The following is a 25,933-nucleotide window of genomic DNA, read 5'->3' as shown; positions in this document are numbered from 1 at the left end:
ATATTTATTATTAGAAATATTTCTGTTCCATTAGTTTCCACATTATTTGTATATCATAGCTGATATGTTAAACTATTTAGTCCGATATTCATTTAAAAAAAAAAAATTATACACCTCCATCCTTCAAAAAAGACCTTTTTTTCTCAATACCATGTTGGCATAAGGAATGTGATCAGAATTATATTCTCTAGCCTAGACTGGGAAAAACCCTTGGGGTTTCTGCAGAATTAAGTAACCCAATATTCTAATGCAATAGTAGTATATTATATAGTAGCTATTATCAGACTGAAGATAATAACTTAAAATTATATCAGTTAAACAATTATTTATAAAACAGAAAGGAAAAAAAATGTGAAAAATGATACTTTTCTCTGGAAAACTAGTCTCAATGTAGAGCAGCATTTTTTCCCAAATTGTCTTATTTATAGAGGTTATACAGTATGACCTTGTGGTGTTTTTGATAGAATCGCTGTGTAATCTAATGCACATAATGCTGCAACCTATACGCTGGCATAATTTTTTTAACCCGTAGCCTTTTTTATAGCAACCCCTCAATTAAAAAGCTGTTCATTGTAAATATTCAAGTCATTTTACCTTAATTTTGAATTACTTTAATAAAAACTATGCATAATCAATAGTCAAAATTTATGGCTCAACCAACCATAGTTGAGGGAAATAAAAAATGGCGACTGTATCAACATGCAAAAAAAAATATTAATTTTTCATTCAGAGCTCCATATTTTCAAAACTACCTAGAACACTGAAAAACTTAAAACATCTGAGGATGTTTGTATTTGTGCCGGAGTTTCAACCTGAATCAGGGCTAAAAAAAAAAAGAAAAAGGGATAACCAGCATCCAGAAAAACATGAAAATAAAGGAAAATCATAAACAAACAAATTTGGATTTATACATAGCAATGAATTAGGTAGAAAGTAAATTAATAACAATAAAAGATGAAATATAATATTATAGAAGTAAGAATTATACAAAATAAATTATGAAAAATTAAAAAGCAGAAAGTGTTGAAGAAATAAGGAGATATAATTAATGAAAGGTGTGGAAGAAAAGTTTCTTAGTTTATGTATAAGTTTTAAGGATATGGAGCTCCGAATGAAAAATTTTAGTCTTTTTCTGGAATAAAATAAACTGCAGGGGGCATGCACCTTAAATACTTCAATATTTACTTTTTAATTATAGTTACTGTATCCCTTGTATAGTATAGGTCAAAATTAAAACTTTTTTATACAGAAAATAGTTCACAATTTTCTTTTTTACTTAAAAGAACATAAAAATGAATTTTTTATAATTTTTGGAACAGCCTCCATATTTTATTTCCCCTTACTTGGCAGACTCATCAATTTGTATTAGTAACTGTATATAGTTTTCATTTAAGTAATAAAAAATTTGGGTGAAATAACTTATGTTTTTGTCCTCTTGAGCTCTTATATTGCTATTATTCCAAATTTATTAGTGAAGGTTAAAAAAAAAAAACTTATCATTTTCTTACAAGTTTTTCAAAACTATAAATGTCTTTGTATGGCGTTTTACCGAATGAACCCATTCGATCCTATCGCCTCCAAACAGTTACAATTTTATAAAGATTGAAATTGATCCTGCAAATATTTATTAAATTTAATTCATGAAGTAATATTTTAATTAATCTGCATTATTGTAGTAATGAATTTTTACCTAAAATGGAACCATAAAAGTTAACATTCATACTATCTTTAGTAAATCTTAAAATTATATTGAACATCAATATTTTACTTCTGGTAGCTATCGCATTCATATTTCTTTGGATTGGGTTGGTGTAAAACTCCATGGTTAAGCACAAATGCTGTCCATGCAACCTTCCATCAAGAGGTTCCAAGAAAAGCTTGAACTAGACCTGTCATTATACATATTTCCCTATTAACAACAGGTGTTAATAATCTGTAGTTCTGAACCTAAAAACATTTAAGTCCAACCAATCTACATTTGATAGTCAAAGAAGTAAAATTCAATAATTCATTTATCGTTCTCGGAAGTTTTTATTGAACACCATGTGTTTTTAAAATACTTAAATATTTAATTTACTGTCTCTGAAGTGTGTGGCACAACTGCCAGGTTGAGAAATTGAGCTCTTCTAGGTGTTTCATTAATTTTTTTTTTGGGGGAAAAAAAACAACAAAAATAAATAATGGAAAGCCAAAATATGTAACAAATTAATAAAAAGCGCTAAGTTCCTAGAAATAGTGAAGTGGATATTTACTTTAATTGATGTTTATTTGATAATTGGTAAATACCACAAAATCATTAATTCCTAATGTAAAAGGCTATGGTAGAAAATGGGTTGTATTTGGATATGTATTGAAAAGTTTTCAAGAAGAATAAAAATTAGATGTGCCAATACTTGATGTAGCTTTTCATTACAAAAAAAAAGTAAATAACCATAGCTTAGTTGAATCTATGAACTGATTTTTAGATAGAACTGATTTTAGGTTAAATTTAGAATTGAATAATAAATATAAACTCATGAGCAACATTAAGCAACAACTCAGAGCAAATTCCTACACCACAATAAAATAATGTTACTTTAGCATCTTTATTATTATTTTATTACTTTTTTACTATTCATCTACAACTGTTATTATTTTCTAAAACTAGGTTTATTGTAAATAGCTAGTTTTTATTTTTACATATATTTAAAGCATCATATTTTATTTGTTCTTATTTCTGTTTTAAATAAAATATCATGAGAAAGAACATGTACATATGCAATAAAATTTAGGAAAAGGGAACAGGAATTAAAAAAAATAATAACTTATGATTTATATTTTATTATATATAAAAAGAAAAAAAAACTACATTAATTAATAACTGTCAAAACAGTAGAGCTTTTCGGAACGGATAAAAAATACATCACAGTTTTCACAAAATAAATATCTAAGAAAAGATATCTTAAAATGACTTCCTTTCATGAGAAGTAGAAACTAAAGTCTGAAACAAAAGAGAAACACATCTTCAATTTACAAAATATAAAATTTGAATACAGAAACTTAAGAAAACATTTTTTGTTCAACATGGTAGATAATAATTGGTCAATCAATGATATACTTTTACTAGACTTCTGCTCGCTTAAAAGAAAAATAATACCTTAAGTTTTTTTGGAAATTAAGTAATAAAATGGTGATTGTTGTAATCGATAAGAAACATTGTAAGATTGGATAATAAGTGAATCAGTAAAAATTTAATTAGTGCTGAACTAATATGCATAAATTCTAAGAGTGGGCAGGGATCGAGGAGGTATGAGTCAAGCCTAACCTCATGTGCTTAGGTTTAGGCAGGAACTGTCACACTATATGGTTTTATATTAACATTAACAGCAACTATCATAGCAGGAACAGCTATTATTATGCTAATTGTTATATGAATATGTCTTGATACAACATGATGTATGGCCTTAATCACACTTGCCTGACAAAAGTTGTGGTCGGGTTAGATAGTTATAATTTTAGACTAAGGAGCAAAATATCTTACAACATGTAATAATTGATTTGTGGAACCCATCAACTTGAATTTTTTCAAATTTTAATGCTTTTATTCAAATTATAAATTTTGAGGCCAAAATTAAAATTAAAATCATTTCTGCCAATTACATTAAAAAAAAAAAAAAGTTGAAAACATTTTAACTAAATGTATCAATTAGATTAATTTAACAATCGTATTACTTAGACTAATAGCATAAATAAGTAAATTTAGTGTCGAGAAAAAGTGAAACCCCATTAAGTGATACTTATTAGAGGACAGATATAAGGAAAAAAAAAAAAAAAAAGACGCTGTCATCAAACAATTAACAACAAAGTTAATGAACCAGTAAGTATAATAACAATTTTTTAGTTGAAAACAAACTAACAAAATTTTTTTATAAAGAGAAATAACTGCACTAAGAACTAGGAAGTCTTGTAAAACATTCTATGAAATTTGGCAAGTATATTCTGTCAACCATCCATTATTTAAAATTCAAGAAACATTCTTTTCTTGTTTTTACATCATAAAAATTTTATCACAGACATTCAAAAATATTAAAAAAAGAAAAGAAAAAATAAGTCCAAATCCATTAAACACTGAATTAAAATAAACAGCAATGACTTATTCTAAAAACAATTAAGACAAAATTATAATAAATAGAATTAATTTTATTATTTGTAATGAAAAAAAAAGATTAGATTTCATATAATTAACCTTTAAAAATTATACAAATAAATTAATATTAATGCTCATAGTGCTCTTGAATTCAGATAATAATTATTTAAAAATATAATGAACTTTCCACATTAATTCCCAATTTAACAAAAAAAAAGTATTTAATGCAACTAATTTTAAATTTGTTTAAATTTTACTTTACCATGCCCATAAATAATAAAAGATAAAAAACTGAAAATTTTAAAACAGTACAAACAACAGTAGCTAAATCTTAACATGCTGAATAATCAAATAATCTATTATTTACGTAAATCATTAAAAGATCCAAAAATCAGACACAATTGATATTTCATTAGTTTGAAAAAAAATAATTATAATTTTCAAATTAATCGATTTCATTCAGTAGAAACGTACTTTTTCTTTTTCCTGGCAGGGCTGTTTTTATCCCCTTGGCCGGAAACAGGAGGGGGTGAGGAAATAGAACCATCCCCTTTTCTCTTTCCTGAACCAGGACCTCGTCCACTCCCTCTTCCTTTTCTCTTTTCCGCTCTTTCCCTTTCCTCGAGTTCCTGATTTTCCCTTTCAATCAGAGTAATCAGTGTATTACAACGCCTCTGCAATTCCATTGCTGTTCTCGATTTGATGAACCAGTCGAATCTGAACTGAGGTGCGCACCTAAAACAAATTAAAGTTAAAATATTAAAAAGAGAAAATTGTGCATATATGTGAGGGTGTACAAAGTTATTAAATACTATCTACCCAACGGTAAGTGATTTGGTAAAACCTGGAAAGTGTTAAGTCAGTTTTGTTTAGTTAAATTATGTTAACTAAATAAAAAAACAGACAAAATTATACTACATAATTTTTGTTTCTAATAATTTTCTTTTTAATATTATAACATTAATTTACATTGTAAACAACTTTATTTTGGCAGTTAGTTTTTCTAGTGGGATTCATTTTCAATTAATAAAAAGTTGAGGAAAATCATTTGGATATATTTTTTTAATATAAAAGAATATAACAATAATCTATTGGAAGAAGATAGTTGACTGTATGAAGTAGATTGTCGTTAAGATAGTCTGGGTGGGGATCAATAAAGGTATCACAATAGTAAAAGGTTTACAATAAAAAATAGTTTTCTTTTACCATTTTGATAGCTTTATCGACCATTTTCAACCATAATGCTCTTCACCCGTCACATTATTAAAATATATTTTCATGTATACAACTCATGGAAGTACTCGTAAAAGTTTTTGTTTTCTTTGCTAATTCTCAGCTGTTAATTAGTTGATAATTGTTTAGGGGCATCTACGTATAAAATACTTATTAAATCAATATTGGAAGAAGGTAATAGCTGAGCGTATGAAGTAGATTGTAGGAAGATAGTCCGGGTGGTGATCAATAGTTACGAAAATAAAAAAAATAGTAGACAAATTGTTAACCAATGTTTCACCCCACTGAGCAGGGCTGTCTTGATTGAATAGAGACTATTCAAATTAAAATGGTGAAATAATTGCTTTGTACGATTCATCTTTGGGGTCCCCAGGGACACCTCTGTCACCCGATTTTATTAAGAGTTGAAGTGGCTTTACCCCTCCTTCCGTCATAAATATTTCTTTGCTTCCTTTCTCTATCAAGTTATTCAATTCTGCCGTCCATCGTACATCTCAGATATACCGTATTTAATTTAATTTAATTTAAACCGTAATTTAAGTCCTCAGTGCATTCCCGCAATACCTGCTCACGACCTTCAGACTTATATGTAACTGCCCATCGAACTGCAACCTTTGGTAGATCTTTCCTCATCCATTCCTCTTCCCTATGGAATTCTATTCCCTCCTTTATTCGTACCCCCTTCGTTAACACCCTTCCAATCTTCAAATCCCGTATGTTTGACTACCTTCTGTCCACCCAATTCCGGAAGAATAACAATTGAAAGTTTTAAAAAAGCTATAGTTTCTGTATTTTATGTCTTAGATTTTCGTTTAGAATTGTTAATATGTACACTAGAAGAAATTATATCTTTTCTTTTCTTACTTTTTAGTTTAATTGTAGTTGATTTTTTATCATTTTTTGTTATTTTTATTTACTATCAGAAGTTATCTTATGTTTTAAGATATGACAAGTGGTTTCATTTTATTTGTTTTATCATTATTTTATATATTCTGTTAATTATGGTTGTTTAATTGTATATTTTTAAATTCACTGTACTATCTTTCCATAATTTACTTAAATTAATGTTATATATTAAATCCTTTTTAAAAACTATACCATTGTTAAAATTATAGAAGCTAAAAGTCTTTTTCATAATTGGACAAAATTAATTACTTTTTTCAATACTAAATTGGAAGTAATTTTTAAATTACCTCTTATTTTTACCACCAGCAAAACATGTGGATTGTTACTTTTTCCATTTTTCATTTATATTAACTTTGTTCAGAATGAAACTTTTATAGAACAAATATTTTTTTTTTGCTCTCTCAATTTAAAAACATAACTGCGTATTAAATTGAAACAAATAAATAAATCTTGGGTTGTAAAATATTTAGATAGAATTGTGCAGTAAGTGAATTGCCTACCAGTCAATGTCTTACCATCATTAGAAATATTAGCCTACCAATTAAATCATAATAATGATAACCTAAGAAAATAGTTCATCAGTTTATGTAATATTGGTTAAATATATAATAATTTGATCAAAAATGCTCTAAGAAAAACCATATAACCTTAATTTTTCTGATAAATTTCAATTTTAAAAGTTTCATTACTTTGACATTGCCTTAGCACCTCAACGGAACTCCTCTTCTTCTCATTATGTCTCTCTTGTCTAATTTCCATGACTATCTAATGGGAACTGTTGAATTTTTTTTCCATCGTTAGAATTCTGTAAAACGCTGAGATCCTCTACAATAGTTTTGCAATCTAGTCCCATCAGAATTCCCTTCATTCTCTATTTATTTATTTTTGCTCATATGACTAAACAACCCTAATGAATCCTGTAAATCTAAATATTCTATCTATGGCTATAAAAATTAAACTAGGTTTAAGAAATCACAGTACACTGGAATCGCCATCACAACTTTTAGGGTGATCACAGGACTGCCAACAATTAAAGCAATATAAACCATAAAATAGAGATTCGTGACTCACGATTCATTCAAGTTTTTCTTCCTGTGCTAGGCTTTTAATTATAAAAAAAAATTAAATATGAGCTTTCCTTGGATAAAGGATTATGCCTACAAAAATTGTTTTCTGATGATTTAAGCAAAATTCTACTAAAAGATTTTGAGATCCAGTTTGCAGAAAGACATAAATTGCTCACGATCATAGATTTCTAAGGAAATGTTAAATCTAAGGATAAATAAATTTAGGTTTAATCATATATCACATATTATCCCAAAAGATGGAAATAAATAATAAAAATAAAATAAATAAATGTATTTTTATTTATTTAAAGCAATGTTTGTCAATACCTGACCATAGCCCGAAGTTCTTCATATACATTTTCCTTGTCAAAACCAAGTTTATGCAACATACAAACTAGGAATCTATCTTCTTCCTCAGTATAATTTTTACCCTTATTCGTACCATAGGATATGCGAAGTTGATGAAATGGGGCTCTGTATCGGCTCATCTAAAATAATTATTCTAAGATCAGTGAAAAGTAAAAAAAACAAAAAACAATCATGTAAAAACACAATTAGAGAGTATGAGTCCCTCAATATAACAACAAAAATTACAATTGGTATTAGATATAAAGTTATATAAAATATCAATTTGATATATACTTATACATATAATATAAAATAATACCTATGGATTATGTGAATATCTCAATATAAGAATAAAAACTACAACTGGTATAGGATGTAAAGTTATATAAAATATCAATTTGATATATACTTATACATATAATATAAAATATTAAATTCAACAACTAACATATTTTTATTTTCTCACATATCAATATAAAGACAAAAACAAGCCATAGATAATGTTAAATGAAAATATACATGAGACTGACTAGAAAATTTTTCCTGTTAATGATTGCTTTATCAATAGTTATTTAGGTTCCTATATGATAACAGTTGGGCTGAACTTTTTACATTTAACACATGATGAATACCCTTGATATAAGAAAATAACAAGATAATATATACATTCATCCAAAAAGGGAGAGGAAAAAAATGAAACAGATAGTTCATTTGATCCTATAAATTAAAAAAAAAAAAAAAAGCTAAAGACTTAAAAGAATAATAATGTAAGAATTCTACCTTAGTGTCAAGGGCTTTCTTAATACTTGCTCGCCTCTGAATTTTAGCCTCTCCCCTGTCGATCTGTCCCATGATACGATCTATGTCCTGTAATTCATTACACCGTTCCCAAAACACTTCTGAATAAGCTCTCACTTCCTCTGGTGTTTTTCCTGAAAAAAAAAAAAAAAAAAAAAAAATTAAATTGATTAAAACAAAAATTAGGCATTCATAATAGTACAGCCAACAGAGCATATGTTCGACAATAAAATTACCTTCTACTTCTTTAGAAATATTGTCAATATCGTCACGACCATATTTTTCATTGGCTTTAATAAACTGGTTGAAATCTCTTTTAGTCCAATTGGTAAAACCCTGAAATTTTTTATTAAGTTTAAGTCAAAAAAAGAAAAAAATTATATGTATAAATGATTGAACGTAATTATGAAGAAGATGGAGTGTGGTGAAGAGGAAACAAAAAATAGTTTGCAACTATTTATTTGCCGACGTTTCGCCCCACTTTGTAGAGCTTCATCAGGGCTAAAAAGATATAAAAATATTTTGACATTGTAGTTATTATCGTTGCACCCTGACCATCTTCTTCATAATTAAAAAAAAAATGTATCAATATACACTATATTTCTAGAGGTACATTTTTACAAAAAGGTTGAGATAATTCCAGGTACAGGCACCACAGAAATTAGTATCAGGAAATTTTCATAATGAGAACTATAATAAATCTTCATGTTTAGCATGAAACAATTAACATTAATCACCTGAGTAAGAAGTTTTTCCTTTTCAGAAAGTTCTTCTTCTGATAAAGGTTCTGCCTCATCAATTTTCCTTTGTTCTTCTTTTTGGACACGTGATGCATCTGAACCTAATTCAGGATTTTTAGGAACCTGCAGAGGAAAATAAAGCAGCATTTTGTTTTACTAAAAATAAAAATTAATTATTTTTTATTTTATGATAAAAAGAATAAAACTTACTTTGTACCCAACAGTTTTCCTGAAATAATAGATTTCCTGGTCCAATAGCTCAAACAGACGAGGAGGAAAGAATTGAAAATCTTGGACTATAGGCTGTTTAGGAGGCCTTGGTGCCTAAAATTCGATAGAATAAATCATGAAATAACGGATCTCAATAAACAACAATAATTTTTATAAAACAAAATAAAATAAAAATGTACTTTAGGAGCTTTAGGTTCTGAGACTCTTAATGCCTCCCTAAAATAAGCGTCAACAGCATAATTAGCTTTACGTTCTCTTTTTGGAGGTTCTATCCAGCTCCCTATCCCTAAAACTTTCTGTTTTTCCCTAAAAAACATTAAATAATAGCATTAAAAACAATGAAAAACCAGTAATATACATAAATAATGATTTATTAAAAATTAGCAAACCAAATACCATTAAAAATCCTGTGAACCATCTAAATGTTATGAATATAAGGGAAAAATATTACTATTTTTATTTTTAAAAATGGAACAGAAAATAATGATTAGAATAATGAAATTTATGACCATAAATGATTAGAAACAAACTATTTGGATCAATATATCATTGTTCTATAAATTATTTTAAGGTGAATAAATAAATAAATTTATTTTTAAAATATTTAGAAAAAGAGTGTTATACTACACTTAAAAAATTAAGAAAGATTTTAAAGAAAACTAGTGTCTAACCTGTAATCTTCTCCTTCAAATTGGTAAACAGACTCGGTTGGGGTTTCCATCATGAAGTCTTTCAAATTAGAATCCCCGAGTTGTTCGAGCTTCTTGTTCATTTCTTCTGTCTGAAATCATGTATTCCGACTGAATAAAGTAGGTTGATCAAGTTTAAAAATGCTGAGTAGCAAACATTTTAAAAAATTTACTTACCCTGGCCTCGCCTTTTTCTAAAATAGTGTCAATATCTTCATCTGTGATTTCAGAATCTTTACTTGCAAAGACATGATTGGCACCATGACGGATCATATTCAGCATTTCATCTTTGTTAAGTGCTGATTTATTATCAACGAGTCGACCTAAATGGAAAAGAAAGTTGTGAAATAGAAGGTTTACCAAAAAATGTAAACCATTTAAAATAGATTGAGAGAGAACATTTTGATTTTATTAAGTGACAGTAGTAACATTAATAACATACATAACATGATTCATTGATGAAAAGTTGTTTGCTGTTTTAGTAGGCAAAATCAAAAATGAAAAAAATTTATTTGTGTTAGAAAGATACAGCACTACTAGATACTAGTATGATGATAAGTTACTAGTTGTTGATCAATTCACCAAAAAGCGAGTTATTGTGGATCTAGGCTAGGGGAACAATTCTAAATAGAACTAGGAACTTCTCATTAGCTAGGTGTTAGCATTGGGGATTTTGCGATCTTGGTAAAAAATATTATTCTGAACTCCCTAGACATCATACATCATAACCTGCAAGGGAATTAGCTCAGAGGATATCCAAAATTATTTATTTGTTTTAAACCTATTTTTTTTCTATTTATTTACTTTTAACTTATTTATTTGTTTTTAAAGTATTCATATGTTTCCAATTTAATTATCTATTTTTAGCATACTTATTAGTTTTCAACTTCACTACTAATACTGATCTTTTATTTTAATCCAATATATTTTTACATTATTATTTATTCGCAACTTCATTATCTTCTAATTTTTTTATGTGTGCATACTAGTAATTTTAACATTACGTAAGTCTAAAAATTTACATAAAACTTCTATAACAAATTGAATATTTATGTTCGATCACTATGAAAGAGAAATATGAGGTTGAAAAAGAAAGGATATGGTAGAAACAATTAAGGACGAAAAAAAAAAAAAAAAAAAGTAAGGTAACTTAGTTAAAAAAAAAGAAAAGAACTTAGTATTGTATTATAGATATTGTATCTTTATTAATTTGTTTTTGTCAGTAATGATGAGAAGATAGTTGACCGGGGAGATAATATATATGAGATGGTTGGGGGAGCAATCGGTGTAGAACACAAATAAGTTTTTAAACTTATTTATGCTCTACACTGACCACACCCCCAACCATCTTCTCCCCATGTTTTAGTCAGTATTTGTATTGTATTTTATACGATTAATCAGTAGTGCTGTGTAATATAGCAACCCATTTGGATATATATATATATAACAATTATTATATTTGGGTAGTATGGCTTAATAAATAATGAGGTGTTCATTGTTGACCATAGATTTAATATGAGAAGATGGCAGAGGGCGCGCTTATTAATGATACACAAATAAGTAAAACTTACTGTTTTACTTATATGTTTAGTGAGCTGAATCAAAAGTGAAAAAAAAAGTCTAGTTGTTAGAAAGATGGTATCAGTACTACTGGAAACTAATATGATGGTAAGTTACCAATTACTGTTGATTGAGTCACCAAAAAGGGAGTTATTTAGGAACTAAGGAAACAATTCTAGAAGAACTAGGGGGACTTCTTATAACTAACAGCACACTAACAAATTAATTTTACTCAACTAATTTAATATATTTATTAATTAATAGTTTGAGAGTGGTTCATATTAATAATAAATTCAACTACAATAATCTAACTTACTCTCAACAGTTTATTTTAATCCTTCAACGTTTCGGGGCTAAGGCCATTGTCAAGGAGGCCACCTAAAAATTGTTTTCACATTATTACCATATTACTTCGTCAATAATTGAGGTATGTTCAAAAATATTAATATTATAAGAGGAAGTAGGTAATAATATGAAAACAATTTTAGGTTGCCTCCTTGACAATGGCCTAAAAGCCGAAACGTTGGAGGATTAAAATAAACTGTTGAGAGTGAATCGGATCATTTGTAGTTAGTGTTATTATAAGATTTACTTATTTTGTATCATTACTAACTGCATACCTGACCATCTTCCTAATAAATAAAGGATCTCCCACTCTTTCAATTATATCTCTAAGCCCCCAGTTTTATTATTAAGCCTTCTTAAATCATTTTGTATTATTACAAACTAATGAAAGGGCTTTCAAGAGCCAAAAAGAAGATGAAAAATATAATAACCTTGTTGGATGACCAACTTGTCGAGGCGGAGTTTTATTTCTGCTCTCTCAACAATTTTCTCTTCAACAGTATTTTCAGTAATCATTCTGAATACTTTGACTTGTTTTTTTTGACCAATACGATGAGCACGATCCTAAGAAGACAAAAAGGAACAATAAAAAAAATAATAAATACATATGTAAGACAAATAAAAATAAATTGTTGTAAAAACTAAACTAACCATGGCCTGTAGATCCATTTGCGGATTCCAATCCGAATCATACAAAATAACTACATCAGCAGTGGCTAAATTGATACCCAAACCTCCAGCACGAGTGGATAACATAAATATGAATTTCTTACTGTCCTCTTCATTATACTCATTTATCTGCCGCTGCCTATCCTCATGAGGTGTATTACCATCAAGGCGACAATACTATAAAAGAGGAAAACAATTGATTACAGTTAATAGTTAGAAAAATTAAAAATGCAAAGGTTAAAATGAACTAAATAAATAATCTTACATTATATCCTCTCCAATAACAATAATCTTCAAGAATATCAATCATCCTTGTCATCTGGCTGAAAATCAAAACTCGCGAGCCTTGTTCTTGCAATTTAGGAAGAAGCTTGTCTAATATTACCATTTTACCACTGTTATATACCTTTCAAGAACAGAAATATATTAATTATCGCAATAAACCAAAACATTTACATAAATATAAGGAAACAAAATAATGCAGCTACATACCAGATGTTCATCAGTTGAGTAAGGGGGACCTGGTTCAGCTCCATCAAATAGATAAGGGTGGTTACTGCATTTCCTTAACTGCATGAGAATGTTTTGGAGGCGCATTTTTTCGACTCGACCAGCACCATTCACAACATCTATATCTTTCATTAGAACTTTCGTATACCTAAAAAAAAAAGAAGGGACAACGTGTCATGATTCAAACATTATAAGAACGGAAGAATCTTAAAAATAAATTTGATAGTTAAATTTACCATTCTCGCTGCATTTTACTCAATCCGACATAAATTTTGACTTCTTTCTTGGGCTTCAGTTTTTTCTCTACCTCAGATTTCAATCTTCTTAAGAGGAAAGGTCTTAGTACCTAGAAAATATGTAATTATCATTAATGATCATGAGAAAGCCTTGAAATAAAAATAGACACAAGTGGAATATATTTTGGGGATATTTCTAAAAGGGAAAAGGATTTCATAAATAAATGAAACAATATTATAAGAAATTTAAGCTATAAAAGGAAGTCAAGAGAGAAAAAAAATTGTATATTGCCTCTTGAGAATCATAGTGACGAAACTATAAAAAAAAAAAAAATAATCTAATTTATAAAAGGAAGATGGTGGAAATGCGGTCAAAAGAACTCAAATAGTAATTAAACCATTTATTGTGAGCCTACATTCCACCTCCCCACTTTGCAAGGCTAAAAACGATACAAACAACTAAAATAATCTATCAAAGTAAGAGAATAGATAACATGAAATAAAAGTAAACTAAGGTGTGGCTAAATATGATTTAAAATATGTGAAAGTTTATATAACAACGAACAAATTAAATAAGTAATCAAAGTAAATTTTGTATGTATTGTTATAATTTATTATTTATTAAAAATAAAATAAAAAGAATTTTAATTGTTTTTTAACTTTTTTCATATATAAAAAAAGATAATTTGCTAATAATTTGCAAAATATACTATTTACTAAAAAAGAGCATATTACAGTAAATATATATATATACACACACTTATATATATGACATATTTTATTACTTATTACATACATACATATATTGCACATATTTTAAATCATATTTAGCCAAACCTTTCTTTACTTTTACTTCATGCTATCTATTCTCTTTTGAAGAAACTTTCTTTGAGTTTTTTTTTACCGTATCTACACCATCTTCCTTTTATATATTACACATGGTCCATCAAGGATCATTTAATAAATCTATTTTCTAGTTGTTGTTGTTGTCTGGGGCTTAAGGGCGTAAAACCCTGAGGTCATCAACGCCCATGATCTATTTTCTAGTTATGACACTGTAATAACTTCTATTTTGTGAGTAACAGTGGACAAAGGTTATTTCAACACTTTGATGGTAGAGCACCGACATAAGCCATGACAGAAAAAATAAAATTAATGTTTGACTAAGGGTGGGAGCGGCACAGAACAGTTTTGGCTGAATGGCAAGTAATGTCAGGTAAAGAGGCAAAATATTACAAGGCAAAAAATACAAGCGAGTATGTTACCCTCTTGATTAATATGCAGTTTTACAAAATTTTGGAACTAGGTTTTCTCCTTAAGATGAATTTAGGACTTACGCCAATAAGATTCACAATAGGCAATATACAAGTATTATAAAACAAAAATTAAAAAAAAAATAAAACTTATTTATTAGTAGTACTATGTTGAAGCCTTTGTAAAAATGTTGTTATTAATAAATAAAATAATTATATATGTAATATAAACTAGATCAATTATTAATGATGCCATCATAATACATATTAATAACGATTCAACACTGATATCAGTAAATTACTTTAATTTTTTTAAAGAGATAATTTATTCTTCTATACTTCATAATAGAAAAAACAGGACTCTAAATGCTACAATAAGTAATATAAAATGGATATAATTTGATGAAAACATTTATGTCAGAGATCTGATTGTTACAAAAAAATTGACATAACAATAGCTAAATAAAAGAAAAACAAACTTACTGCGTGTAATCTTTCAACGAGAGAATTATCACCGAGGAAAGTGTTGGTATTAAACCATGAATCAAAATCCTGAAATAAAAAAAAAATTAAAAGACAAAGAACAATTTAAAAAAATTCTAAAAGTAATGGTTACTAACACTATATTATTTATATATTAGTTTGAATGGCTGTTATATGATGAAGACAGTCATCGAGACTTTATGGGATCCACAAAAGGACCATAATGGAAAATGAATAAAATGTTCATCTCTGGGAATATGGTGGTTAAAGTGATAGTAACAAACAATAATGGTGGGCTAGGGTAAAAAGGAATGAAGAATTTAATTATTAAGGATCTAATTAAATCAATAAAAAGAGTGTAGGCAGCAGAGCTGTGTCACTGAGGTCTTATTTCTCAACAATTTTTGTTTGGAAAACAGATCAGCAGCGACTGTTTTATTAATACTTAAAAACCTTGAAAAGAATTTTGGGATGATGAATAGAAAAACAGTTTAAATTGACGAAATACACTTCTCTAAATCCAACCGAATTAATATTCAAATTATCAACGCACTAACCATTGTTTGGGAGAGGAATGAGTAGTAGAGGTATGCATAACTGTGAAAGACTGGTGTTAGAGAGAAGAAAAGTTTATACTTCTAAATGGCACTTTTCCATTTGCATACAAATTTTCAACCCTCTGACTGTAGGGTAGGAGGGAGAATTTTAAGGGACTGTAGAGGTAAAAAAAAACAATGACTAAATTTTTACAGAAATTTATCTTCATTTTATGGTATATTTCTAGAAAACAACCCTCATATCTCAACCAAAAGGGGATACTAGAGGAGGTTAAATGATGCAAGGGTAGAGGGAGGGGACAAAATATAGTAAAATGCAAAGAGTTAATCCTGTAGTGCATAATTTAAGTAAGGTATTGAGGTCTATTTAACCCGAAATGTTATAAGTAGCAATATTACTAGATAAGTTTAATATAATTTTTGTAATTAACATTTTGATGCTTGCAGTTTACACTAAGGTGAGCTGGACCCACCATTTAAATTTAGAACTGTTTCACTAGTTTCAGTTCGGTTAGATCAGTTCTCTTTAATGGTTGCAGTTCCGAGTCTTCTTAGTTCACTTCACTCTATATTAATAAGTCTTACCCTTTTTTCTTCTCTTGAAATTATATAGATAAAAAAAAAAAATAGAAAATTAATACTTACATCTGATGAATTGAAGACATCAGGTAACAGGAAGTTAAGAAGGGACCACAATTCATGGAGGTTATTTTGTAAAGGGGTACCGGTCAAAAGCAATCTATTTGTAGTTTTGAACTCTCTCACAATCTCGGAGAGTTTGGATTTTTCATTCTTGATTCTGTGAGCTTCATCAATAACCATGTACCTCCAGTTGAACTTCTTAAAAACACTCTTTTCACGGATAATCATTTCATAAGATGTAACGCATACATCCCATTCACCAGGCATAAGAGTATCTCTAATGAATGCATTCTGAAAAAAAAAATTATTTTCTAGTATCAATAATTTCTAGTAGATAAAATAATATTTTTATTTTGATAATAGGATAAATAACAATAAAATTTTACCATAGCATAGAGTAAAAGTATTTTATAACTACAGATAAATTTGGAATAATTCCCAGCGAAGATTTGGTAAATTATAATGCACAAAATTTTCAAATATAACACAGAAATGATGGGATATTCATTTCTGCCTTCTGTATGGTCAATACTATAATCTTATGTCTGTGAGATTAGGCATGGCGGATGAGGATAGAATAGTGGTGGAGGCCTTGTTCTTTATTTGTCGTAAGTATGCTGTGTATGAGGAAACCCAATGAACTTGGGCAGCACAACATATTTAATAAAGTGTTTTTCTCTCTAACTTGTGAATTAAATGGTACTAAAAATAAGATAATGCACATGGATGCAAAAATAAAATGAATATCAAATGAGAATTTTTTTTTGTAATGCCATTTATTTAAAAAAAAAATAGTAAGTAGGATGAACCACCTTCCATCACAAGTAAAACTAATATTTATAAAAGCAGGCAGCTGTGACACACAAAATAACAAAGTGTTGATTCCAAATACGACCTGTGCGAGGACTGGTAGGCTTATAGCTTTGGCAATGCTGGTCTGTTCCCTCCAGTTGAATACAATAACCCTATTTCCAAAATAAACCAGTAATAACGACATGAAATCAGGAAATCAAGGTTCTCATTTATACCAAACATCCTTCCAGTAGTGCCTCTCTAACAAGATCATTACTAATGTAATTTATTTTGTTAAGATAATGACATTAGTGCTGATTGTTTAAGGCAAACTAAGTACTTAGTTAATTAATCTATTTTGTTCCATATAAAATGGATACAACAAAAATGTTCGGTGCATTATCATTATTCACTAACTTATTATTTCCACAGAAAAATGATCCTAACTTTTGTAAATTGTAAGTAGTTCATTTAACTTAGTGTATGATGTATTTTAGTTTTGCAAGAATGCATTACATTTAGGAAAACCTAATATATAAGTTATACTCTAGTAGAACTCCATCACACCCTCCACATATGTACTTAAGTTCAAAAATACACAATTTTATTTTCTACTTACAATTAGGCTGTATATATAGGTCAAAATTAAATGATTTTGAAGAATTTAAATCGGTGATTGGAAAATTTTCAGAGATACCAAGTCATTACTCTTATGCTATCAGTTATGTGAATATAAGTCTTTTATGCTCCAGTTAACACTATCACATGGAATGGAATTATACTTTAGTATTACCTTATACTGATTTCTAATTACAGTGAAATTCATAACCAATATTCTAGAAATCTAAGAGTTAGCAACAACTCAGATTTCAAATGAAATGCCATTAAAAAAAAAAAAAAAAATTACCCTTGTTTCTTGATCTCCAATCAAACAGACAGCACGTAGAGTAGGGCACCACTTTTTAAATTCATTCATCCAGTTAGCTAAGGTTGATTTTGGTACGATGACCATATGTGGTCCAGGTATATTTCTATAATGCTTCATGTAACTGAAATAATAATTATTATAATTATAAGCAACTGAATTCCAAAACTAATCATAACAAGAATAAAACTATTCTTACCCAAGAAGCGAAATAGTTTGGAGAGTTTTACCTAAACCCATCTCATCGGCTAGTATACCATTTATACCATGTTCATAAAGAGATATCATCCAATTCAAACCACGTACCTGATAATCTCTCAATTCTCCACTTTTGATATAAAAAGGAGAGGCATCAAACCTTGCTAATGATTTTGAAGAAACGTTACTTTCAGCAAGCAATTCTTCATCTTCTTCCTGTTCAGTCATGCGATGTCGATGGCTAAAATGACAAGAAATAAATTATCCTTATGATTAAAAATAAATATTAAAAAAATCATAAATAAAATATGAATGTATCGATTAGAGAAAAAAAAAAACAAGCTTTAATAAGATTTTGGAAAACAGAATAAGGATAATGATGAATTTAAATGCAGAGAGAAACAGGGTCAACCTTCTCTCTTGTAAAATTTTTGAAGGTATTTCGAATAAAATTAAACCACCCGTCTTATGTACAAATGGTGAACCAAACAATTGAATCTCTGAAGAACCTATTTTGTATTTTACCAGGTCTATAAATTCATTTTTGGATCAAAAACCTACAATACATTTATATTTTAAGAACCTGCAACATTCGCGATTGTGTTTCTCATATTTAAACTAATTAGTATAAATATATATCCCAGTTTGTTGACTATATCAAATCTGTTAAAGGAAATTGACACAATATCATGAAATGAATGATGATAATAAAATCTTTAATGATTAAGATTTAAAAATGTTTAACTTCTATCATGAAGAAAAATTAGTAATCAGTTTTCCTGAACTTATTCCCAAATAAAAGAAATCTTGTATTCAATACATATATAGTACTTTCATGTAAATAAGTAAAATTTCTTGTAAGCCCCTCAGCTATCATGCCAGCAATGTATAACCGCCTTCAGCGGACCATGTTTGCACATCTTATAATGCCATACAGCAGACAAAGATATAATATAAATTTGTATATATATAATATATTGCATTATATTATAATGTATTCTGTAAACATATATAAAAATAAAGAGGTTTGAAAATAAATAAAAAAAAAATAAGTAAAAAATAATAATGGCTACATACTCAGCAGTTCCATCACCACCAGCTGGTGCTAATTTATTAGTTTCCTTTCTAGGACGGCCGACTTTAGGTTTCGCAGGGCTGTTTGACTTTCCTTGATTTGTCATGAAATGTGAAAAAATTTCTGTTTGCTTCAACAGAAATTCAAATCTTCTGGAACGGTCAGTTTCCTGGAATAAAAATTAAAAAAAACATTGAAAATGTATTAAATAAAATGGTCTAAGGATAAGTTGGAGCCATAGTATGTGATTAAAAAAAAAAAAAATGTTTAGATCAATAACAACAGCTTTTTTTATTTCAAAGCCATTTTTACAGCAATATTTTTTATAATTAAAAATTCCTTGAACAAAAATGTAATAACCATAGGATCAATTTTAACAAAGAAATTTCAACGAGGAGCACCTGTCTGAATGTTTAACAACAGATCGCAGCCGTTTACTGTTCGGTTGAATGGAACTAAAAAATTTGAGTGCATTAGTTTTGAAAACACCCACTAGTTATCTACATTTCCGAAGTGACTAAATGAATAAACTTAGTAGATGGTGTAATTTAACTTTAATATGAATTCCAGGTGTTTATGTTCCAGTTGAATGGAATCCCAAAATGTGACTAATTTTTGAGAACAACTTTAACTAGAGATGTACCTGATTTGGACAGAAAGACCTTCCGATAAGGTATAAATAGGACGATCCTAGTTGTACTCAATAAGGATACTGGTAGCAATATGATGATCGAACTAATGAATTATTGGCTCTAAGATTATTATTGGTGAAATGAATATTATTTGCAATAATAAATGATTAAAAAAAACAAAACATTTTAGTAAAAGAATGAAATCTTTGTTGTTTTTTTTGGCGCAGCCCATGCACAGATTAAATTAAAAATTGCTATTATTTAGCACATGATAATAATGTTATAAAAAAAGAAAAAAAGAAAGAAATAGAACTATTAAGAAGAATGCGTGAGGAAATAAATTATTACAAAATAATTAAAACTCACAATTTTGGTTTCAAAATCTTCATTTTTGCCCTTGGACGACTGAGTATCTCCAGAAGATTCATTCTGAAAAACATAGTAAAAATTAATTAAATGAAACTTGAGTTATAAAACAATGGAATGGTTAAAATAAGTATTTAGATAAATCTGTGAAAATAACATTTATTTTTTTAGTTTGAATATTAAATTTCATACGAATATTTACTTATTTAATAACAATAGTACATTAAATCTAATAAAAAAATTAATTTCAAAAATATGAAATAAGTTCTTAAATTTAAATAATTCACTTATATTAAATACTTTCTTAAATCATTTTACCTACGTTAACGTATAAACATCCGAATCTGAAATTCACCTCTACCTTTCTTTATTTCTACAAATAATCAGGATCCCAGTTATTCAACTTTTTGAATAAGTTTCAGCTTAACTGTTAAAAAGAACTTTTGTAATGAAGTTTTGAAATAAAATTTTGACAAGAACTTCTAAATAAAATGTTGTTAACGAACTTTCATAAAGTTTGGTTGATCAATAATCAAGTTTTAAAATAAAAGTTCTAAAAGAACTTCTTGATAAAATATTGCCAACAAACTGTCATAAAAGTTCGGTTTTACCACTTCTACTCGATGGGAAGGTAGTGGATAAAGGCAACCGACTATAAACGGACTTCTAAAGACACCCGAATCAATCAAAGAGCTAAAAGTGCTGCTCATACTAAGCAATATAACTACTCTTCATGACAAATATAGTTGTTTTCATGCTCAGAGGTTTCTGTAGTCTCATTTATAATTATGTTGAAAATTTTCAGCATGAGCAGGTCATTAAAATAATTGACATAATAAAGGAAAGCCTATTTTTGTTTGAGGGACATCGAAAGTATAAAATACAATACTTAAAATTACTATACAGTACAAACCTAGTTATTAAAAGTATTTATATACTTCCAAGTATAAATTTCTATGGTTTTTACATCACATACATTACATTGCCTACCATCCATATGTACTTAATCAATATTTAAGGATTATATATCCTTTATCACAAACCAAATGTGTTAGAAACTCATAAAAATAACCTCAATAGAACATTTTAACAACATTGTAATCAATACTTTTAATTTGTATGAACCTGATCTGACTTGCACTCAACTAACTAGTAAAAATATAATTTTTATTTTAAGAAGTTCTATTGAGAACTATTAAAATGTGTAACCAGTATACAAAAGTCTAGAGTGAAAAATTCTTGAATGATCTTTTATTATAAAAGTTCTAAAAAGAACATCTACTATCCAAATTCTAAAAGTTAGAACACAAACTATAAAAATAATTGAAAGTTAGAACAAGAACTTTTTCGATTGTAGGAAGATAGTCAGGTTGGCAGCCAATAAAGGTACAAAATAGTAGATATTAGTTAGTTGGTAACAAACATTTCAACCCACTTTGCAGAGCTTCATCAGAGCTCAGTACAACAAGTTATAGATTCTATAACTTCTTGTACTGAGCCCTGCAAAGCGGGGCGAAACATTGGTAACTAATAAATAGTTAATCTTTACTATTTTTTACCTTTTTTAACCACCAGTAAATTACAATCTATTAAATACTATTATCCTTCCAATAAGAACTTCTTCAAAATAAAAGTGTACCATTTATCCTAAATTAATACATTGACTATGAAATCACTCGTAGTTAATGTTCTTGCCTAGTACATCAAGCAGGAGTTCTTTTGTATTTTTACCATAAGATAACTAGTAGTTGGTATCCCCAACAAGAACATAAACTACAAGTTTTCTCTTGTTATTTGGTGCTTCAAATTTTCTTGTACTACAATGTAACATGTATAACTGGGATAAGAGACATTTCATTTACCCAGTTTTCTCAACAGGCAGGTTTAAAATGATAGGATTCTTATACAGAGGATCCTTCTAAGAGAGGTTGAACCATGCCTTTTTTGCCGTTTTAGTTTCCGTAATTATAGAGGAGAAAATGTTAATAAAAGAATGTATATTTGACGTTTATACTTTTATTTCTGAAAACAAACTTATGGCTCAAAATAATCAATAAAAAAATCCAGGTTTCTATTGGAGTGCAACTAACTTCAAAGTATTTCTCGATGGTATAAATTTGATCAAATATACCAGGATTATCAATATTTGACGTCTCTAAATATTTATATAAGGTTTTTAATCCTTTTCTGCATCACACTTAAGCGTGAATGTCAAAACATTATTTCTAAAGTTTTGAGTCACTTTCGTTTTGACATTTTATTCACTGGTATATTAAAATACTAAAAAACAAAGCATATGCAGAAAAAATCAAATTTTTGTAAACAAACATAATTCTATTTGATAACATTGACTTACTAATGCAGACAATTTAGCCACGAAGTCTCAATTATAAAAGTAAACATCGAAAAAAATCTAAGAAATCTAATCTCAAAGCAAAAGTGTCGGGATCTCATTGTAATTATCTGTAATATAGGTTTCTCACATATTCAGAGCCCACTTAACAAGGTCACACTGCATTTCATCAACCAAGGCCTACTAAATAATTTTGTTCCTCCCTGTCTACATTTATTTATAATAAATTGTAACATAAACGTTAATTCTTATATTTTCTACAAGTATTATATATGAAATTATGATTCTATTAATACTATATGAAATTATAGATATCTACTTACTTATTTATTAGTAATTATAATAGGAAAATTATTATTGGAAGATCGCAGACTGACTGTGTGTATTAATAATAAATGGAATATGATCCAGATGCAGTCAAAAAAACTCAAATAGTGACAGCTATTTTAATAACCCAACATTTCATGCCACGTTGCAGAGCTGTTTTGACAGAAGTCAAAGTCAGAGTGTATATACTGACTGTTCACTCTGAGTTTGACTTCTGTTAAAACAGCCCTGACAAAGCCCTGCAATGTGGGGTGAAACGTTGGCTCATTAAAATAGTTGTCACTATTTGAATTTTTTTACCGCACCCAGATCATATTACATTTATTGAAAATTATTATTGTTTTAAACAAATTGAAATATTAAACCAAGAAGGGCAAATCAGTCCAAGAAGTTAGTTCTAGACAAGATTAGGTCTATTTCTATTCCATGATTGAATAAAAAATAAAGACGAAAAAACAATAACAAAACAAGCTCAATATTTTACTTACAAGAGCACATATCACAGTTATGTTTAAGACAGATATAAAAATGTTACTATACATCTTTTAATAAAGAATACCAATGGGCGAAATATGAAACTGATCAGTTTAAATATGAAATAGTTAAATTTTGAAAATCACCTGATATACATGTTAACCTTGGACTATTTAGTATTTAAGGATAATAGACAATTAAAATCACACAATTAAGTATAAAATATATCCAATATAAGACAAAAATCTTATCAGATGAAACATCTATCTAAGAGGTAAGTCTAAATTCAAATATACTAAAATTTTGGTCATAGATGTACAAACAGTCCATCAAAGGTCTTAAAAATTAAGATTTTTAAATCAGAATTGTAATTGTGGTGACTTCATAGACAAACAGAACCTTAAACAGTGACCTAAAGGTTAAAATATACAATATACAATCCCATGTTTACATCAATAGTTCATAAGTATCAAAATTGACAATAAGCACATAAAACCATTTAGTTAAAAACACTATTAATATAAAATGAGTAAAACATAAGATTGAAGTATAAACTATTTAGTTCTCGTTCTCATTACAACACAAATGCAATACTTACTGAAATTTCTACAGTGTCTGTAGTATCCAAACTGACTTCATTTGGCTTCGACATTTTTACTGGAACGAATTTCGTTAAATAACGTGTGTACAAATATACATTAGAACAACTTTAAGCTACGAATTTCAAACCGGCCAACAAAGCCATTCACTAAGATATTGTTCGATGTTCAGAAAGCTGTCCGCCTGACCCCCACTCCTTCAAAAGTTGTTGGCGGAAGCAAAAACATTGGGCCTTGCTACTAAGAGGTTCGTGTTGACATGATTTTACTTCAAAATATCCATTTCATAAATATTTAAATCATAACCATTAGCAACGATTATTAAAAATAATTACTTAAAATGATTCGACTATATTACAAAATTCTCAATAAAACAAAGGATATTCATAACTTTTCGACTTATGTGTCCTTATGTAGGACAGAAAGAGCGGGTAACTGCAGGGTAATTATATCTTATAATCTTAGATGAATATATTTAGGTCCTTTCCAGTTCTGCAACAGGTTGGTTATCTACTTTATTCTAGATGTAAGTTTACATAAATCATAGTTGAGTGAATTTACACAGAAATTAAGTAAGTAAGTTTCATTAAAAAATAATGAAAATACAACTTTTATTATTAACAAAAAGAAACATGTTGTAATGTAGGAATCTTCAAACTACATTTCTCCTAGCTGTTTAATGTGACTTACTGAACTTTTGGGAATATATAAAAATGTTCTACATTTTCACAAGATTTTTGTCATCCTAACTCATGTAGTTATTGAAAAGAAAAAAAATCTGTACCGTTACTATCCCATCCAGGGTCTTAAATTCAGTATTTAGCAAAGAGTACTGTTTAAGTGGTTTGGTCAGGCTCACCTGGAACGGCCAGCTTTTATCCCTAATTAAGGATAATAATGATACTCTTATAAGCCGCTTTATAGAGGCTGTGGGTGCTTCAGGAGGGTCTCACAATTCAGTGTCGATTCAGATACTTTATTGTTTTTTGTGTTATTTTTTTAACAGCAGAAGTAATAAGCTTTCAATAAGTACAAATTAAGGCTGTATCTTGAAAAATAATAAGTAGTATATACGAAAATAATCAATGAATTCAGCGATTTGTTTCACTAATGAAAACGTACATAACAGTTTTAGATAAATATAAGGAATATATATACTACACACGATCATTCAACAGTCTTTCAATAATATTCTTAGGGTTGTGCATACAGTGATCAAAAAAAGTATTGATAGACCATTTATTTTTTAGTTTAATAACATTTATTTTCGCCAAACACTATTACATTTTTTACTATGCAACTTTTTTTGAAAAAAAAACTTACATGAAACAAACAAAACATAAATTACCAGTATAATTATTATATTTAAAAAAATAAAAGGTTTTCTGGGGCCAAAAAAGTATTCATACAATTAAATATTATTTCGTTTTTATTATAAAATTGTAAAGAACTAATACACATGTACATAACTTAATATTTTGTGTGAAGTCCCTTTGCATTTACTATAGCCTCACACCTTCTTGGCACCTACTTCACCAGGTTTTGAGTCACCTCTCCGCTTTTGTTCCACACTGTCTTCAACTTCACTATTAGTTCTTGTCTATTTGAACATTTAAAAGTCCGAACTTTTTTTTTTTTTCAATAAAGCCTCAATTGGGTCCAGATAAGGGGACTGAGGGGGTGTAGGGAATAACCTTTAAGGCTTTGTACAATAACCGTCCACTTGTTTTTCTTGCAGTGTGTTTGGGATCATTATCTTGTTGAAATATATAAGTTTTTTCAATCTCTAATTTTGGAAC

At 28.5% G+C, this 25,933-nt stretch overlaps 1 protein-coding gene across 3 annotated transcripts; it reads right to left on the bottom strand.

Annotated features, from left to right (window-relative positions):
* Window positions 1-2,823: 2,823 nt before the first annotated feature.
* On the bottom strand, window positions 2,824-24,344 carry LOC106691232 (chromatin-remodeling complex ATPase chain Iswi). 3 transcript variants are annotated; one of them, XM_014436945.3, is made up of 22 exons: window positions 24,134-24,344; window positions 20,382-20,444; window positions 19,386-19,552; window positions 18,310-18,549; window positions 18,093-18,234; window positions 16,397-16,684; window positions 15,195-15,263; window positions 13,459-13,568; window positions 13,205-13,370; window positions 12,978-13,118; window positions 12,695-12,889; window positions 12,475-12,607; window positions 10,316-10,461; window positions 10,121-10,230; window positions 9,629-9,755; window positions 9,429-9,542; window positions 9,216-9,341; window positions 8,715-8,814; window positions 8,461-8,612; window positions 7,660-7,820; window positions 4,601-4,861; window positions 2,824-2,980 (listed from the first exon to the last, which is right to left on the bottom strand). In XM_014436945.3, the coding sequence occupies exons 1-22, from the start codon at window positions 24,185-24,187 to the stop codon at window positions 2,974-2,976; spliced, it is 3,072 nt and encodes a 1,023-aa protein (XP_014292431.1). In that variant the 5' UTR covers window positions 24,188-24,344; the 3' UTR covers window positions 2,824-2,973. The 3 variants fall into 3 exon arrangements, with proteins under 3 accessions (XP_014292431.1, XP_024217307.1, XP_066902408.1); XM_024361539.2 differs by lacking the exon at window positions 2,824-2,980 and having other exon boundaries at window positions 4,567-4,861; XM_067046307.1 differs by lacking the exons at window positions 2,824-2,980; window positions 24,134-24,344 and adding an exon at window positions 22,738-22,818 and having other exon boundaries at window positions 4,567-4,861.
* Window positions 24,345-25,933: the final 1,589 nt, after the last annotated feature.

This window comes from Halyomorpha halys, unplaced genomic scaffold (assembly GCF_000696795.3).
Source record: "Halyomorpha halys isolate HHAL.00 unplaced genomic scaffold, Hhal_1.1 Scaffold2185.1, whole genome shotgun sequence".
Lineage (NCBI taxonomy): Eukaryota > Metazoa > Arthropoda > Insecta > Hemiptera > Pentatomidae > Halyomorpha > Halyomorpha halys.
This window is presented reverse-complemented; position numbering and strand designations above follow the sequence as displayed.

Bases quoted from the DNA above. Each gene is read 5' to 3' on its own strand.
- LOC106691232 (XM_024361539.2), bottom strand. From the start codon at position 24,187: ATGTCGAAGCCAAATGAAGTCAGTTTGGATACTACAGACACTGTAGAA. The intron at 20,445-24,133 runs GTAAGTATTGCA...TATGTTTTTCAG, and splicing joins CAGACACTGTAGAAATTTCA to AATGAATCTTCTGGAGATAC. The intron at 16,685-18,092 runs GTAATTTTTTTT...TTTTTTTTTCAG, and splicing joins TTGGAGATCAAGAAACAAGG to AATGCATTCATTAGAGATAC.